Source organism: Embiotoca jacksoni, unplaced genomic scaffold, assembly GCF_022577435.1.
Source record: "Embiotoca jacksoni isolate LCO1_2020_lvr unplaced genomic scaffold, fEmbJac1.0.p SCAF_17, whole genome shotgun sequence".
In the NCBI taxonomy this organism is placed as follows: Eukaryota; Metazoa; Chordata; class Actinopteri; family Embiotocidae; genus Embiotoca; species Embiotoca jacksoni.
The window spans coordinates 9,172,496-9,189,778 of NW_027185307.1; the positions used below are offsets into that span (position 1 = coordinate 9,172,496).

At 40.4% G+C, this 17,283-nt stretch overlaps 1 protein-coding gene across 2 annotated transcripts in view; it reads left to right on the top strand.

Moving 5' to 3' along the window:
• The first annotated feature begins 3,288 nt into the window (after positions 1–3,288).
• phldb2b (pleckstrin homology-like domain, family B, member 2b) overlaps positions 3,289–17,283 on the top strand; it is a 40,761-nt gene continuing 26,766 nt past the window's right edge. For both annotated transcript variants that reach the window (XM_069151507.1, XM_069151508.1), the window contains exons 1-5: positions 3,289–3,537; positions 11,204–11,260; positions 11,435–11,558; positions 13,293–13,391; positions 13,774–13,857. In XM_069151507.1, the coding sequence (XP_069007608.1) occupies positions 3,505–3,537; positions 11,204–11,260; positions 11,435–11,558; positions 13,293–13,391; positions 13,774–13,857 (397 nt within the window). In that variant the 5' untranslated portion in view covers positions 3,289–3,504. The remainder of the gene's footprint in view (positions 3,538–11,203; positions 11,261–11,434; positions 11,559–13,292; positions 13,392–13,773; positions 13,858–17,283) is intronic.

The window sequence follows — 17,283 nt, forward strand, 5'->3', positions numbered from 1 at the left end:
GCAACCACACAACACTGGACATGGGTTCCTTTGACATTTATATCCCAGCATACATCATCATGTCGTTTCTCTCTTACCAGATTCAACACTTCAGTCCTCACCACAAGTTCCAACAAACAGTCCAGAGGGAACATGTTGCCTCATAGATAAGTCATCATGGCCAAATAAGGTACCGTTGACAGTCTTCATTCATGAAGATTAAATGGCAGAAATATTGTGACACGTAACCCTTTGTGCGTTTGTGTTATGACATGCAACTATTCTAAGAAAGCCATTTATCTCAGCCTGAAGTCGGGATTTAACACCGAACCAATGAGTAAACCAGGTTTCAATACGTTTAACCTCTGCTGTATCCGTGAGTGATGTGATGTCAGTTACCAGAGCCGACCAGATTTGTTAGTGTTCTCTTTTAGGCAACGATGACTTGTATAGAAACATCTGTAAAAACAAGTGACACTGTATCATATGACCACATTACCTCTGACTGAATGAGGGGTGCATAAAGAAAGACTTGACTAAACATGTGTAGAGGCACTGTAGCAGACTACAAAATGATCCGCAAGCCACAAACAATCAGAGTCAGTTTCATACAATTATCGGTCATTAAGGTGTCATCAAAGGCATGTGGGATGAACAGATCTACCCACACAAATCATCAAAGCCAGACATCAGTGATGACAACAGGCATTCCAGTGAGATTAAATGGCCTGTCACATAATCCAAAATAATCCATTTGGAGTGGTTTCAATTTAAAGTAGTGCTGGTTAGTGGTCCAGTAGATTCTGTTACACAGGATCCAGTAAACTGGAAAAATTACATGAGTTCAAAAGAAAAGGAATTTGGCCACACAAGTCATTGGTACTACAAACCCATTAAGAAAATAAGACAGAATTCATCTGAATGAAACTGGTCCCTCGAGGCAGGTTCTTCAAACGCCCATAGTGGAATTCTTTTCCACAAAGGTCCAGAGTTCTTGCTCAGTCTCTTGGGGTCACATGGGAATTGTGGAATTCATTCGGGAATGCTGTCAAACATTTAGCGGCCCTTCCTAACCCACGGGCTGATATATCACTGATGATATCACTGGGAAAGCTTAGCAACTCTCATTGCTCTCAAGCAACCATGGAGACATAATCGCTTAATACCTTCTGGAAACATTTGAAAAGAAAGAAAGTTAAAAGGAAATGCAAGAAAATTTTTAGGCCGTATTATCCTGATAACATTTAGCGGTTTCCTTTTTGAGACTTTCCAAGGAACCCTCAGTAAATATAGAGTTAAGACCATAAATGAGCAAAAAGCCCCCATTATATGCTACCATGGGTATCTTCTCAAGCACATTTCAGGAATTCCCTCAGTGGACATCCTGTTGGTTGTATTACCTGATAAAAACTTGCAACAACATTAATCTTTTCCAATACATAGTTTACACTTTGGGTCCTGCCCCTGTTGTGTCTCGTCTCCTGATAGCCAAGCTTGAGTGTTTATCCTCCGGACTGCCAGGACATGCAGTTGAGTTTGTGAACTTCATGTAATTTAAACATTTACACCTTGAAGGATATGAGTTAAATTGTGAAAACCTTGCTGAATTTTCTCTGGGAAAGTTAAGATATCTTCACATACCAGGTGTCAGGGAGTGCTGAGGAGCAGTGGAGAAAGTGGAGCAGGGCGGGATGCACAAGCTCTTTTCCTGTTCATCCGTAAAAGGATCCGCTCGGAGCCTGGGAGATAAGATAATGCTGCTTCCATGAATGTGTGTGTTTGTGTGTGTGCAGGCAAACCCTTCTTGACCTCAGTCATGACCAGAGGACCATTTTCAGGACTGCATCTATCATTTTCTGACTAGAACACTCCGTGCGTTACGCTTCTGTTGGTTCATGTGCACAGAGCAAACAAAATTCCATATGACTTCTTTTATAGTTCTGCATAAACCATGTTGTTGGCTTTATAAAGCTGCTGTTGTGAACTGTAAAGAATGCAGAAAAATCTGCCAAATGAAATTACCTCCTGATACAGAACTGATGGCATCTACTCGTGCCTCACGGTGTCTTCAGACCGATGCATGACTGGACATGCAGATGAGATTTTATCAGAAAGTGCATATAACTTATGCAAAGAGCAGCCTACCGCTGCTCACAGGTAAAGTTCCCTGGACCAAATAATCAAAGATATATTACTCATCAGATAGATTTTACATAAAGTAAAGTGTTGTCACAGAAGAATCAAATATGTGTTTGGAAAAACTGTTGATGACTCATTAACTGTACATCCTCCCGGACTGTTTGGTGTGTTCTTGTCATGGTGGGCATTCACATTAAGTCGGTCTTGCACCTGCGCCCCTGAGCTGTGCCAGGAGTTTTGGTTACACCAAAAAAAAAAAAAAAAAAAAAAAAAAAAAAATTGCTCCTCTTTGTGTGATGAAATTAATAACCCCATCAGCTTCACTTGGCTGAAAAATATGTCCCCCAACGCCCTTTAAATTAATTCCCAGATCCCGATTAAATAAAGCCCAATAAAGCCAATTGTTTTTGAGCTTTTTAAAATGAGATTCATGTACTCAAGTTTGCTATAGAAGATGATAATGAAGTACATTAGGTGGGTGTTGCTCCCTGGCTTTTGTAGTAACAGCTATTGGTTAACTCTAACATGATGACTTAATCTATTGTAATTGACCTGTTATTCTCCAAATATGATGATAGTCTTGTGTTGCAAGAGAAAGTAGTTGGCTAAATTTTAGGAACCTTTTAACTTTCCCATGACTGCAACATGATTTGACTTTGTTTGGTCACCAGTCTGGATTATAATCAAACCCAGGGCTGGATAGTGTCCTATGAATGGAGACTAGACTACATCCCTGTTGTAATATCATTAACTAAACATGTTTTCTTATCAGTTTTTTATCATAGGTTGCTGAGTAGGTCTAAAAGAATGTCTCTTTCTCTCTTTCCTCCTTCTCTGCCCTTGTATCCTTTGCTTTGTCAGTGTAAAGGCTCTTCTTCCCTTTGAACCATTTATGATGAGAGGTCAAGTGTAGATCTGTTGACACCTGCACATTATGGCCTGTGAGCTGGTGTGTGTGTGTGTGTGTGTGTGTGTGTGTGTTTGAGAGAGAGAGAGAGAGAGAGAGAGAGAGAGAGAGAGAGAGAGCGAGAGAGAGAGAGAGAGAGAGAGAGAGAGACCCTCCCTCTCCTTGTTCCCCTCTCCAGCTCTACTTCCAGCTGTTACTGCATTCCTCTACAAGTCGCAATTGGCTGAGACCGCCGGCTTTTTACGTTTGTGTATGTTTGGCCTGTGTGTGCATGGTGTGTGTGTGAATGTGACACGGGATTAAAAGTCTTTCCTCGACATCCACAGGTTGCCCATGCTGCACGGGGAATGTATCCGCTGTCCAGACGGAGACTGTAATCACAGCAAAGGGAGAAGTGAGACAACATTTTGAGGGAGTTTTGTCTGGAGACGTAATTTTCGATTTTGGAGCAGCTGTGTAATTGCGTCCTTTTCTGCACGATGACAGAAGTGGCATGTCCCACTTCAATGATGGTAAGCATGTTTTCACTTGGAGGAAATTACAAAATCCATATTTCTTATTTTGCAAACGTGTGTTTCTAAAATAGGAAGTTTAAATCGTTTATCGTGTCTCGTCTAATCCACAGCTCAGGGAGCTTTACAGTGTTTGCTTCTGAGGTGAGCTGTAACCGTATCCGGCTTTAATTAAGTTCTGTTCTCAGCAGATCAAATACAGGGAAGGTTTTGTTTATTTCAGGGCTGCAGATGAAAAAATATCCAGCAATATAGTTTGATCATGTGTGATTCCACTGAGGATACAAAATAAAGGCATGACTGCTGATGACATTCAAAGTTTTCATTCAGCTCTTAAGTTATATTATACCATTTTAATGTATTTTTATACCATTGCCAATGATTGCAAAAATACTACAGTTGTCAGTGGAGAGTTTATGTCTCATAGAGAACAAATCAGAGTTGTGTTTTGGCTGATTATGAGTGGGATAGTGTCCTTTAATATTTGCCTCTTAATCCATGGCACAAGCTGGTTCACCTATATTAATACGATTAGGCTGGCAAATCTAACTTTGTTTTATGGGTTCACAACACAATGCTTACTCTAACTGGGTCTAACTTGGAAATCAACAAACAATTTTAAGGAACACCGAGGTACAGCATCAGAAATTTGACCACCTCTCACATCTTTAACAGCTCAGCGATATGGATGAAGAGTGTCTGAGGTGTGTGTAAGGGTGTATGACATGGGCCAGATTATTTCATCTCCATATGTGGTTTCATAAAAACAATACAACCATCAGAAGGCTAAGCCAATGTTAAAAACATTGTAAGAGGTTGGCTCTGGTCACGGTGCATAAACCAGGAGGACACTGCTGTCCTGGCTTGAGTAAGCAAGATACTGTTATCAGCTAGTTTACTTAAACTTCATGCTGAAACGTCTTATTTATAATTTACACTTTGTGACACAAATCATTTATATTTTTTACCAAGTATATGTCAGTTGGAAAAGGTATAAGAAAAAGATGGTTTGGAGTGCATAGTACACTTTGGGCAAAGGCAGGGTTCACCCTGGACACGTCGCCAGTCTATCACAGAGCCAACACGTAGAGACAGACAGAAACAAAGACCATTCATGCTCTCATTCACACCTAAGGGCAGTTTGTAGAACCACCAATTAACCTGAGACGCATGTTTTTGGATGGTAGGACGAAGCCGGAGCACCCGGAGAGAACCCACGCAGGCACAGGGAGAACATGCAAACTCCATACAGTCCAGGTCCGGATTCAAACCCAGACCCTTTTTGCTGTGAGGCGACCACTGCACAACTGTGCCGCCTGTGCAGTCACAACCAAATAGCTTAAAACGCAAACATCTTGGAGACTATGTGTAATGTTGATTTATGAAGGTTATTGCTTGGATTGCCATTAGTGTAGTGTATTATTTTTGGAGGCCAGTGGGGGAACTTGAGGAAAGGTTTTCTTTTTTTTGGTACAACATTAATCTCTTTTCCTTTCTCTGGATTCTTCACGCTGTGTTTTTATTCATCACTTTTTGTTGTCTCTTTGTCTCTTCCACATGATCAGTTTGTTTCTTTTCTTAAGAAGCCCATCTCCTCTTTTCTTTCTTCTCATGTGCTATATTACCAATGCGAGTTATTCTATGTCTATACCAAATCACTGTCCCTCCTTGACTCTCTGTCATATCCGGCCCCTTGCAAACCAAACATCAGTTGATCCCCTGCATATGGCAGTTGAAGTAATCTGGGCTTTTCCACAGACACACACACCCTCTCTAGAAACTCAAGTTAGATTTCCTCCACCTTTGAGTCAGCTGCAATAACAATGGACTTTCTTTCCTGTGAGGATCCTGCACTTTGCTTCGTGATAGAAAATAGCAGTGCGAGAGAGTTTGGTGGATATTTGTTGTGTTTTAGCTGTGGATCAAGGTCAAGTTGGGTTAATCAGCTTGCAGAGGCTTTACCAAAACACACGCATGCAGAGAAACACAAAATCAAAGACACGTGTATCAGCACTTTCAGTGACATTTAAGAGTTTCTTATATGGAGAAATTACAGAGATGCACAGTATCTTATTTCTGCAAAGGTCAAATGTGTATGTATGCATGCATGAGGGACATATTACCTAATTAAAATCCTGCTGAAGACATTCTTGTGTAGTGAAGAGAAGAGGGGAAGATAACCCAATTTTAGCCCTATGAGTTGCTTCATGAGGGACACTGAGAGAGGGACTCCATATTAAACAGCATCTGTGATACAATGCTGGCTTTGTCAGGTGGGAGGAGGAGAGGGTAACACTGGAATGTAAAGGGGAGGGAATGTTAGTGAGGGAGATGGAGAAAGAGAGAAAGAGACAGAAGAGAGAAACACAGATATGCATAGCTTTGAAAGACACATTTTAAAACAAGATATTAATCATATTAAAAGAAATATTTATGGACAGAGATCGGTGTGAGAGTTGATCATTATTTCCACCCTCATCTCCAGTGTTGGCCAAGTTTGTTCCTCAGTCCATCATCTTGAGGAGCTGCCTCCGTCTAGCCTAAAACCAATATACCTCAATCAAGCAGCCACATGCACAGAGGAAACACATGGGCAACATCAAATATATGCATTTAAAGTAGAAAAGAACAATCCTGGTGCTTCGTCTGCTGCATGTTGCTGAATCCGGTGCTTTAATAGCCAAACCCAGTTCACAACGCTAAGATGCTCACAATATCTTGAATATTATGTCAAGGATTTGTTATGCAGACAAAAAATGTTATACTTCCTATTTTAATTTTGATAAGAAAAACTGCAGCTTACTTTGTTGTTGTTCAATCAAAAAAGACAAATAAAAAAGACTGAACTATTCCAACAAAAAATCTGAACCAAATCAGAACCATTAACAACGGCTGGATGTGTCCTCATATGGTTGTAAGAATGCAGAAAAAGACAGCAACACTGATGCAGAAGGTAAATCAAACACACATGAAGACAAAACGAATGTAAAGGAAACATAAAAAAAAAAGAGGAGAACTTGACAGGGGGATGAAATAAGGGGATGAAAAAAGTAAAAGGATGAAATGAAACAGTTTGGGAATGCCAGTTCTTCCCTTCTGGTTGTATGAGTCCTCTCTCTATCCTCCATCACAGACTATTTTTTCCATCACCCCATTTCTCTCTCTCTCTATCATCATATCTGTCTCCAGATGCGGGGCTAACGGACCATTTTGGGGAGATTCAGCTGTTCTACAGATGGGATCAAAGAGAGATAGTGTGTGTATGCACTTTCTTGTACGTGTGTCCTTGTGATTTTAAGAGCATTGTGTATTTATGGAGTTATTTCAGCCAGTCTTCAAACATTCAACGGTCTAGTTTGGGTGAATTTTTTTGATTTAGGATTAGAGTGAAAAGTAGGTCAGGACTGTGTGTGTAGGATATTTTCCCATTCCTCAACTTTCTCTTAAAAAAAATATCTTCGAAAGCTTTCCAGCTTTTCATATTATTCCCTTCCCTTCCCTTAAACTCACGTTTAATGAAATGTTGAGGTTTACTGTATTGGACATTTTTTAATTAGCTTGCCTGGGTTTATGATTAATTCAATACCAACAATGTCAATATTTTCCATCTTGTGGTCTGACAGAAGACGTCCTGGCTTCAGAACAGAAGAGAGGTTTTTCATGAAGTTAGACATTGTATTGGTTAATATAATTTCAAGCTTAACATGTCTTGTGGCTACACTACATCTTGGTCTTCACACTAAATACCTTCTTATATCTCCATAGAGAGATATGGATATATCTCCATAGAGATATAAGATGTGGAGATGCCCCACCACTTTTTTTCTCCAAGTGAGGAAATAAAATATGATGAGGGTGAGAATAATTGACTCCTGTTTCAGACCACCTGATGAATGTCCACTTTTCTGTCTCCTATTATCTCTGTTTTGGTCTCTACCAATGTCTGAAGGAAATATCTGGTCCTTGAGCTGCTACATGTCTGTCTGCTGGCCAGGTAGCTTAAAGTCAGATCATCAGACCTATTTTGCAAAAACATCGAGAGTACTTCCTGCTGTTGAAAATGAGCTTAATGAGAGTGGTGAAACTGAATCATAAAGAAGAGTTGCCTTAAAACCCCAAAAATTAGGTGAAAGGAGCTAGCAAGCTGGAGTTGAGGGGAATTGCAGTCAGATGATACATCCCTTCACATTACACACAGTCATTAAACAGATTAGCTTTAATGGCGAGATAAGTAACAACAAAGGTTCATTATACTATGAATATCTATAAATCTATAAATCTCATACTTCAGGTATCTAGTCCAGGTGCACTGATAGCGTTGGCTTTGGTTTCTCAATCTGGATATGAACGGGGGTTGACACACTTCACTGCTCTGCTTCAACCAGAGCAAACAGGGCCACAGACTTGTCTTGACCTGCCTAGGCTGGAGCTCACCTGGAGCTGAAAGAGGGTGAACGGGTGCTGCAGAAAATGAACAACAGAGACAATGAAGGCAGTGGAATAGAGTAAAGAAAGAGGGGAGAGTCAGGGAGGTATAAAGGTTTTATGCCTGAGGGGGAGAAAGAAGAGACAAAAGTCTTCTCATTGCACTCAAAACATTCCTTCTTAAACTTTTAAATTTGATTGGCCTCCATTTTTAGCTGGTCTCGGTAAAATTTTTCCAGCTGATGTTGCCATCATACACATTGTGTTTGCTTTGTCTACACTAGTGAGGAAAAGAATCAGTGGAATGTGGAGTCCATATCTTTGTGCGATAACATTGAAGCTGATGGGTGACTTTATTTGTGGACGTTTGCGTGTGGATAGGGGTTATAATGGCTGAATTGTGTGTGTGTGTGTGTGTGTGTGTGTGTGTGTGTGTGTGTGTGTGTGTGTGCGTGTGCGTGCGTGCGTGCATGTATGAGGGGGTCGTTCAAAGGCAATGAGGGTGTCGAAGCAGCAAAGGAAGTGGGAGGAAACTTGTGCTGAATTATAGGAAGTGGCACAGAGCTGAGTTTGATTTGTGTTTCCTTTGCTGGTGATTGGAGGAATTAAAGGAGAAGAGACAAGGAGAGTGAGACTAAAAAGGCAGGAGGACAGGACAAGTGCAGAAAAGGAAGAGGGGAAGACAAGAATGCTAGAGTTTGAAAACAAATGAGGAAATATAAAGTAGAACTCAAGTGAATGGAAAAGAAAAAAGCGTTTAAAAGCAAAATAGTAATTGTGACAACTGTGAGGTGACTAATTTCAACTATTAAAGGAGTATTGCAGTAGAAAATCTGGGATAACAAGAGAAGAGGAAGAGAGGAAGGAAATGACAGGAGGTGGAAAATGAGATGTGGTTGTGGTGGTTTCCCATGTGCTGTAATCATCTCTGCTTTGGTGAGAAGCATTTCACTCATCCATCTGTGTGTGTGTGTACATGTGTTTGTGTCTTTGATTGTGTGTGGACACACAGATAGTAAGACTATTTTTGCTTTATTGAATTGCAGGGTGCTGCAGGGGTTGGCCATGGTACGGGATTTGAGTGTGTTTACAAAGATCAGAACGTACACACTCACACACACACACACACACACGCATTTTTGATTTTGTTTCTTCTCATTTCAGTCCGTTTTCATTCCTTTGTATAGTTTGTCACCTAATCCTAGTTTTCTCAGTGCTTTCTACACCCCCCTCCCCCCATCCCCATCCCATCCTGAAACATTTTGAGGTGATGCTGTCTTTGTTTCAGACAAAATAATAAAGTCAAAACTACTAGAGAGAGCGCAGACCACCGCCAATGCCACGGGTCCACTCCTTTATGATATGTAAACCTGCAACCACCACCAATATATATGTCTGGAAATACAATTGTACGATTTGAGTTCTGCCCCATAAATCCTCTGTCCTCAAAATGTTCCATAACAACTGCTTACTGTTATGGTTTTGGTCTGTCTGCTTCACCTTTTGTTTAGCGTTATCATTCCCTCTAACTACCTGTGGTCTCTAGTGTTTGTCTCTCTCTTTCTCTCTCGCTCTCTCTCTCTCTCTCTCTCTCTCTCTCTCTCTCTCTCTCTCTCTCTCTCTCTCTCTTCGTCAGTCCCTGCATGTGTCACTCCCTGCATGTGTCACTCTCAGAAGCCACTAGAGGTTTTTAGTCTGTCTATCTGTCTGCATGCCTTAGGCTCCTGCGTGCCACGTCCACCGCACTGGCTCCCTCTCTTCCAATGTGGCTGTCGCCACTCTTCAATCAGTCACTGTAAACGTACTCCTTGTCAACCACTACACTTTTGCTGGATTATAAAGGCAACCCCAAAGTCAGTTCTATGTCTAGCTTGTACCAGTACCTGCTTCGGCTTGTCCTGGACTCTGTATTTCCCATCATGTTTTTCCCAATTGCCTTTGTGCTTTGTTACAATCCCACTGATAAGTAACGTTCTTTTGTTGCCTATATCCTTGTGTCTCTGTCGAGCATTTGGGTCCTTATTCCCATGATCTGTGGTGCTTCATTACACTGAATTAAGTTTGAAAAAGTAAACGTATCCGAGAAGATTACTGATACCTATAAATGTGGATTGTGATATGAGGTCATATATGCCCAATCCTGATTTCGATTCGCTACAAAATTAAATTTGTAATTTCTTGGATCATGCTATACCCTCCAAGTTTCATAAAAATCAGGCTGGTAGTTTTAATAATGCTGTGGACAACTGCAGTTTTGTCCTGAGACGGATGCTTGAGGAAATATGGTTAAATCAAAGGTTTATCTCTCTGGGGAGCATGACTGTTTAACATAACCTGCCCCAAAGATTAGGACATGCCTTGACTGTGACATACCTTAACCTCTGACCTTTAGCAAAAGGATAACGCTGAACAGGCGTCCAAAGTGGTAAAGAGTCCTTTTCTGTGATGAAAGAATATGCTTGGTAAATTTAATGGACATTATATTTTCATGAAACACATTCTGATATTTTATTGTTGGAAATTTATCTTCAAAAATGTAAAGGGCATCAAAATTAGCAGGAGTCATCTGCTAACCATAAATATTAATTCCATTGCAATCTGGATGTGAAGTTGTCCAGATATCTTGCCTTTGACCAGCGTTGAATAAATATCATCTAACTAATGGATATTGCCATTCTGTTGTTGTGCCACAAGGTATATCAAAAGCAAAACTGAATATTTATCCTGTAACTCATCTGGTCTCCCCCTGTCTCTATCACACACGGTTTGCCTTCTCTATGTACACAAACCCACTTTCACCTCATACGCCTCATACGTCCTCTCTTACACACAGACACATTCAATGTGCCGAGCAGTGTGATGGCAGAGTGTAACCAACAAGTTGTGGGAAGTCTGTTTTGATGGAACAACCAGTTCTTCCCACTGCAAAAAAAAGGTATTTTCTCTTTGGAACACTTTCAGAGGGAGAGTTCCTCTCATGTTGCAGCTCAGTATGCCATAAGCACATAAGCACTCTATCTACGTAGAGTCATTCTAGGGAGATGTTTACAACTGTTGTGTACTTGTCCACTTATTAGGAAAAAAAATTCAAACTCGTGTGCTGCACGTCGAGGAGCCGGCGGCCCCGACCCGCTGGATCCCCGACGTGCAGCGTGCGAGGGCCCGCATATCACTGCTTGCAGTTTTAATTTTTGTTTCCATTTAAAGAGTAGATTTAGTATGTCCAAATGTGTGTATGCAGGAATCTGAGATGATGCTGCAGCCGGAGTCGGATCAGATGTCTCCAGTTGAACCCCGGGTGAGAGAATATACACACACACTTTGTATGTTTTTGCATATCAAAACCAACATAAACACCTAAATGATTTTTTTTTTTTTTTGCAGAATGCTTTTTAAAGTATGAAAGAATGAAGAATGTATTAAAGTAATGAATTGTGTGTTGACCTTTTCCCCCTGACTGATGCTTGTATAGTCTCCACCTCTGGACCTGATTGACACGGGGAAGGGGCTAAAGGTCCAGACAGCTTTGCCTCATCTGGTTAGTCTAGGCAGCGGGAGGCTGAGTGTGGCCATCACCCTGCTGCCACTGAAAGAAGGTAACACACACACACACACACACACACACACACGGTATAGAAACACACATACTTCTGGATTACCAGGTCATGCAGTAGCCATCCATCGAAGTACATTTCATTACATCTTCAAAAGTAATTTCTTGCACGGCATGTAAAGCTGTGACCTGTAGTCAAACCAGATCTTTACAGTCCCCTCCTTACCTTGGAGCATGCAGGCTTTGCTTGCCTGCCTTTCCCTGTTTCACTTATGCACCAATTGCTTAATTTCTATGGTTACTGGAGAGATGGGGTCTTGTGGGACAGGGTGAAAGTGATACTCTATGCTGCACTGCAGTAAAGTCAAGAGCCAAAACTAATTTCTTACATGGGGTTTGTTCAGACTGAAAACACGTTTGCACGAGTTACTCCATCCACATCCCTGGTTGTTTCTTTTTATTGTCATTAAGGGTGACAATTATCCCACTTCTTAGTTAATGCACAGCCTGAACCCAGAGTTAACCGTACACATATTGGAACAATACACAGCTAACAAACTACAACCCAAACAACAATAAAACAGATGACACACACGGCACTGTTTCATGACCCTGTTTTATACAATAGAGTAAAAGCAGCTACTCTATAAAACTGCATGACTGAAATCCACATTATTCCTTTGGAATGTGCCATTTAAATCAGTTCAGGTTGGTTTTTATTCATGACAAGCTGCACCCTGCAATTATTGGTACACATCATGTACTGTGTGTGTGCAAATGTACACACCGCATGAAGTTTCCAACATAATAGTGGTGTGTTGTTGTTGTTTTTATTTATAGCCTGTCTATCATCAGCCATGCACAGGTGTCTTGCACTCCTTCTTCTCATTCCTCAGTCAGTCCACTACACACACACACACACACACACACACACACACACACACACACACATGCTTTTACGCTTTTGCTTCATTATTATTCTAGGTAGGTGGCCAAATACACCATACTGAAGAGATCAAACCAAAGATAGAGAGCTCTACAACATGATAAAGTGAGAGACAAGCTTGTACATCTGATTATTATTTAGTAGCCTACAGATAGCACTTTGAATACTCATACAGACTGACTGACAGTAGACTTAAAATCTTAAAAGTACAAAGAATATCTGTCCTTACACAGTGGTGACTCTAATTGCAGCATTAATATATCTTGCATGATTTACAAAGCTCTCGTTATATTCCCAATGAGAGACAGAGACACTTTTTGATATGCCTCTTTTATGCCGTAGGAACAGTGCAGTCAAAAATAATGTCAGTACTGTATTTTATATATATCTTGGAATTGTAAACCTGCAGTCAGGATCAGAAAATATTTATTTTGGCCTAAAATCAAATGTTGATTCTAATAGGATATGTGTGATTTTAGTCATTGTTGCACACACTTTTAAACCATCTCTTCCATGCTCTTCCAGCTCTTCCATGTCAGTAAGAAAAGACATGAATGGGGAAAAACTGGGGTTCTAGTTTTCACCACAATGTGTCTTCTTGAGAATAACCAGTTCAAATTCATAACACCCCTTCAAAGTGTGGCTCACAGGCCACCGTACTGTATAAAACAGTTGTGGGTGTCAGTTTTAATTTCACTTGTGCAGACGGTATCGAAGATGACTCCACAGACACATGTAGATTTACACATTGACAACCCTATAGTTATAATTCTACATTGATGTATATTTTGTATTCTACTGATTGTCAAAGTGGATCTCTTGATGTTTCAGGGGTGACCCGTATTGGCAGAGAAGATGCTCCAATTCCTCAAGATATCACGATCCAGGGGTCTGGCATCGAGGCAGAGCACTGTCTCATCATCAATGAAGGTTTGTTCATTTTGGGTGGCCTCGTAATATTAGTAGGACCCTGAAGTTCTATCATCTTTTCTGAACGAGCAAGTGTGTTTTCTTACATTGCAGCGTGTGAAAGCACCAAAGACTCCTCCATTATTAAGAAACTTTAAATCTTAGTTTAGTGTGTAATCATAAAATATTACTTTTGTTTAAACTACTGAATCTTATGAAAGAAAATCTCATATCAAACTCATAAAGAGATAATCTATTAAATCTCAGCTCAGTAAGTAATAAATACAAGTCTTTTTTAGAGGACTATTATAACAAAACTGCAGCAGAATCAAATGTGACTGGTGAATGGTATGATCTAAGAGTGCGCTTAACCCTTACCCTCTCCTCATGATTGATGTAACAGGAGGGGTTGTGACCCTGCACCCCTGTGGTCACCTCTGCAGTCTGGATGGAGTCCAGGTCACTGTGCCTACACCACTCACACAGGGTAAGATCTGTAGCTCAGTCTGCTTTCAGAAAAGTTGCATGTGCTGCACATGGTGTTTCTCTTGCTTGCATATACAAGCATACTGTTTACACCAATGGGTGTCAAACATATGGCCCGCGGGCCGGATCCAGCCCGCCAGGGGGTCCAGCTCGGCCCGCTGGATGACTTTGCCAAGTGTGAAAATTACAGAAAGACATAAATTGCATTCCTATGAGAATATGGAGGTTTATGAGTACAAACATTTTGTAATTTTTTTTAATTGATCCAGTAATTGCTTCAAAAACAGCGTAAATGCGACGTCTGCTCCGGAGGCAGAAGCGCTCGCTGCTAGGGAATCTGCAGAGGAGAGCCCAGGCAGATAAACAGTGGGCTGATGTCTGAGTTTTTGGTCTTTATGTTTCCAGTTTATTGTAAAAAGACCTTAAAATAGGGTTTATCATCCAAAAACCTTCACCAAAGATTTAAACATAGAGAAATATTGTCGTTATGTATGCGTTATTATGCTATGATTTTACTGGTCTGGCCCACTTGAGATCAAAGTGGGCCGTATGTGGCCCCTTAACTAAAATGAATTTGACACCCCTGGTTTACACGCTTTGAGATACTGCCCCCTACTGGTTAATAGTAGTACAGATATTGAATGAAAGTTGATGTTATTGCTCAGGGTGTACATACTTTCAGTATTTCATAACTCCTATGTGTGTGTATGTGAAAAAGAGAGAGGGGGTAGTTGTGGTTTGGTTGACTTACATTCCTGTCTGTGTGTGTATGAGTCATGTGGACTCAGTTAACGTTCTGCTGACGTTACTGCATGGAAACGACAGGGTGTACAGTATGTTTGGATGTGTGCAATTCTACATAAGCCTATGGTCTTATGTGTGTGTGTGAGAGAGAGCCGGAGAGAGAGAGCAACTCTGGTTTGGTTTAATTCGTAGTGGTTTGGAACAGCTAGCTTCCACAATGAGTCACAGCTTCCAGCAACTGCAGAGCACATACAGTCCTTCAGAGTCTGTTCTTGCAAACTGCAGAAACTCTGAAAAGACGCAAACATAGTCGCCCACATTCAAATGGACTTATTTTCTTATCTCACTGTTCATCCCTGCCCACGTGCCTGCGTCTGTTTTCTGTCTGCCCGTATCTTGATCTGTTTATCTGTTGCTGTCTACCATCTCTCTTCTTTTCACTCCTCCCGATTTTCTCAGTCGCCAGGCTCTTCCTGTTTCACAGTTTTTGCCCTCTGTACTACTTTTCACTCTTTTTCCCTTCCTTTTCCTTCCCTCTCTTATTTCATAGAACATGCACCGCACTGACTTGGCTGTCCTTTCTGTCGACACTTTTCTCCTTTTCATTGTGTCCTGTGTGGTCTGGCCATTTTAAGTTAAATATTGACAGGCTTATTTATCTTCCCGTTGTGCCTGGCTGATTCAAATATTGACATCATCTTGGTGTGTCCACACACACAAGGCGAGGGCATTGTGAAGTACCAAGGGGTGGAGAAAAGGACTAAAAAAGAGAAAAGGAGGTTAAAAAAGTCAGAAGGACATGGTTAGAGGAAAATTATGGAGAACGCGGAGCGAGAGGGAAAGCATCTTTCAGGAATATCCACTGGCCTCAGATGCTCTGGCTTGAGTTAGTCTAACCACACATGCACACGGTAGGGCAGTCTGGAGATGATTAGCTATGTTTAGGAAATGATCTGTTCTGTATTTGGGAATTCAGAGCTTGACCTGGAATCACATCAGCTTCACTGCTAACTCACTGGAACAGCTGGAGGACACTTGTACAATATGTTCATAGTAACAGAAATGATGACAATGAAAATGATTAGCCTATGTGGCAAGAAAGACATTGTAAAACATGCAGTATAACTTAACTTAAAAAAAAAAAAAAATTCTAAAGTAATGTATCAAACCTATTAACAGGACATTTTCTTTTTCTACACATTGTAAAAGTTGCATCTTGTTTCATTTGTCCACAATGGTTTTCTTTTAGTTCACATTTCAGTGAACAGTTTGAGCATTAAACTCAATTTCCCAGCATTCGCACCAGTCTGAAGCAAATGCAAATCAAGGCTGCTGTACAAAACACAGCTGTTCTAATAACCACTCACTCCCCTTTTTCTCTCTTGGTTTTGTTTATGCACCATCTGCATACATAATAAAAGACAGAGAAGCTCTCCATTGATTCATGATATCTTGGAAATACCTAAAAAATAAGAAAGCATCTGAACAAAACAGTTTGGAGAGACAACTCAAAGGCTAAAGAGCAAAGTCCAACCTGATTTTTTTTTTTTTTTTTTTTTTTTATCTATTCTTACTTGCTTTTCAGATCGTACAGTTTATCTATAGTCTGAGGCGACAACCAAATCTCTTTTTTTAACCTTTATCTGTAGTTGTCAAATTAATCACTTCATCAATTAATACGTTTTTTGTTATAATAGAATCAATCCTAAAGGTTTAAAAGTCAGTAAGGAAAGACAAGTTGGCTTAGGGTTACGTTAGCCTTACACTAGTTCAAGAAAAGAGGAAACTATAGGTATGCAGACAAAGAAAGCAAAGGGGGCGTCCCCCAAATACCTCTGTTGAACAGTCTTTGAACCTACCAACTAGGAATAGGGGGGATTACGTATTAGACTGTTAATTTACACGTGTTTCAAAATTACTCATACATGCGTGTTTTCTTTCTTCAGAGCAGTGGGATTGTGTTCATATTATACCCATTCCGCAGTGATATTATCAGTAGTTAAATTATTTCCTTTTGTTAATCCTGGAACACAACCTCCCCCTTTTACTGAACTTTGGTACAGTCCAGTCAGTGCGGCTCTTGGATGGTAAATCTGTGAACTTTCTTCCTCACGGAGTCAGGACAGAGGAGGAGGCGTATCTTTGTGGAGGAGGGTGGCAAACAACAACAACACAGACACCGGCAGTAGTATAGATATATTGTTGTGTTTCCTTGTTTTACCTTTCCGGAATAAGTTCATTTGAGGCCTTGTCATGACAGTTTGTCAGAGGTAAACAGAGAAAGTAGTTACTCTTGTCGTCATAAGTGCTCACAGAATGGGACTCTAAAGGTTAGTAACGGATTTGTTTGATCTTTTACAGAGTAACGTTACATTTTACTCATCCCCTGTTTTGACTCTCTTCTACTTTACCGAACTTTATTTATTTATAATACTTTGTACTACTACACTGTTTCTCAGAAGAAAAATAATTCGTTTTTAAGACGCTATATATATATATCCCTGTTTGGAGATAAATTTGCATGAAATCAAATGGCGAGCTTTTATGACGTATCTTTTCCTGTCTTAACTTGTCTTTTTTTTTTTTTTTTTTTTTTTAAGTGAGGATTAAAAAGCACAAATCATATAGTGTGTGTGCCAAAGTATGTAATGTGTGTGTTTGCATATGAACACTGATTCACCAT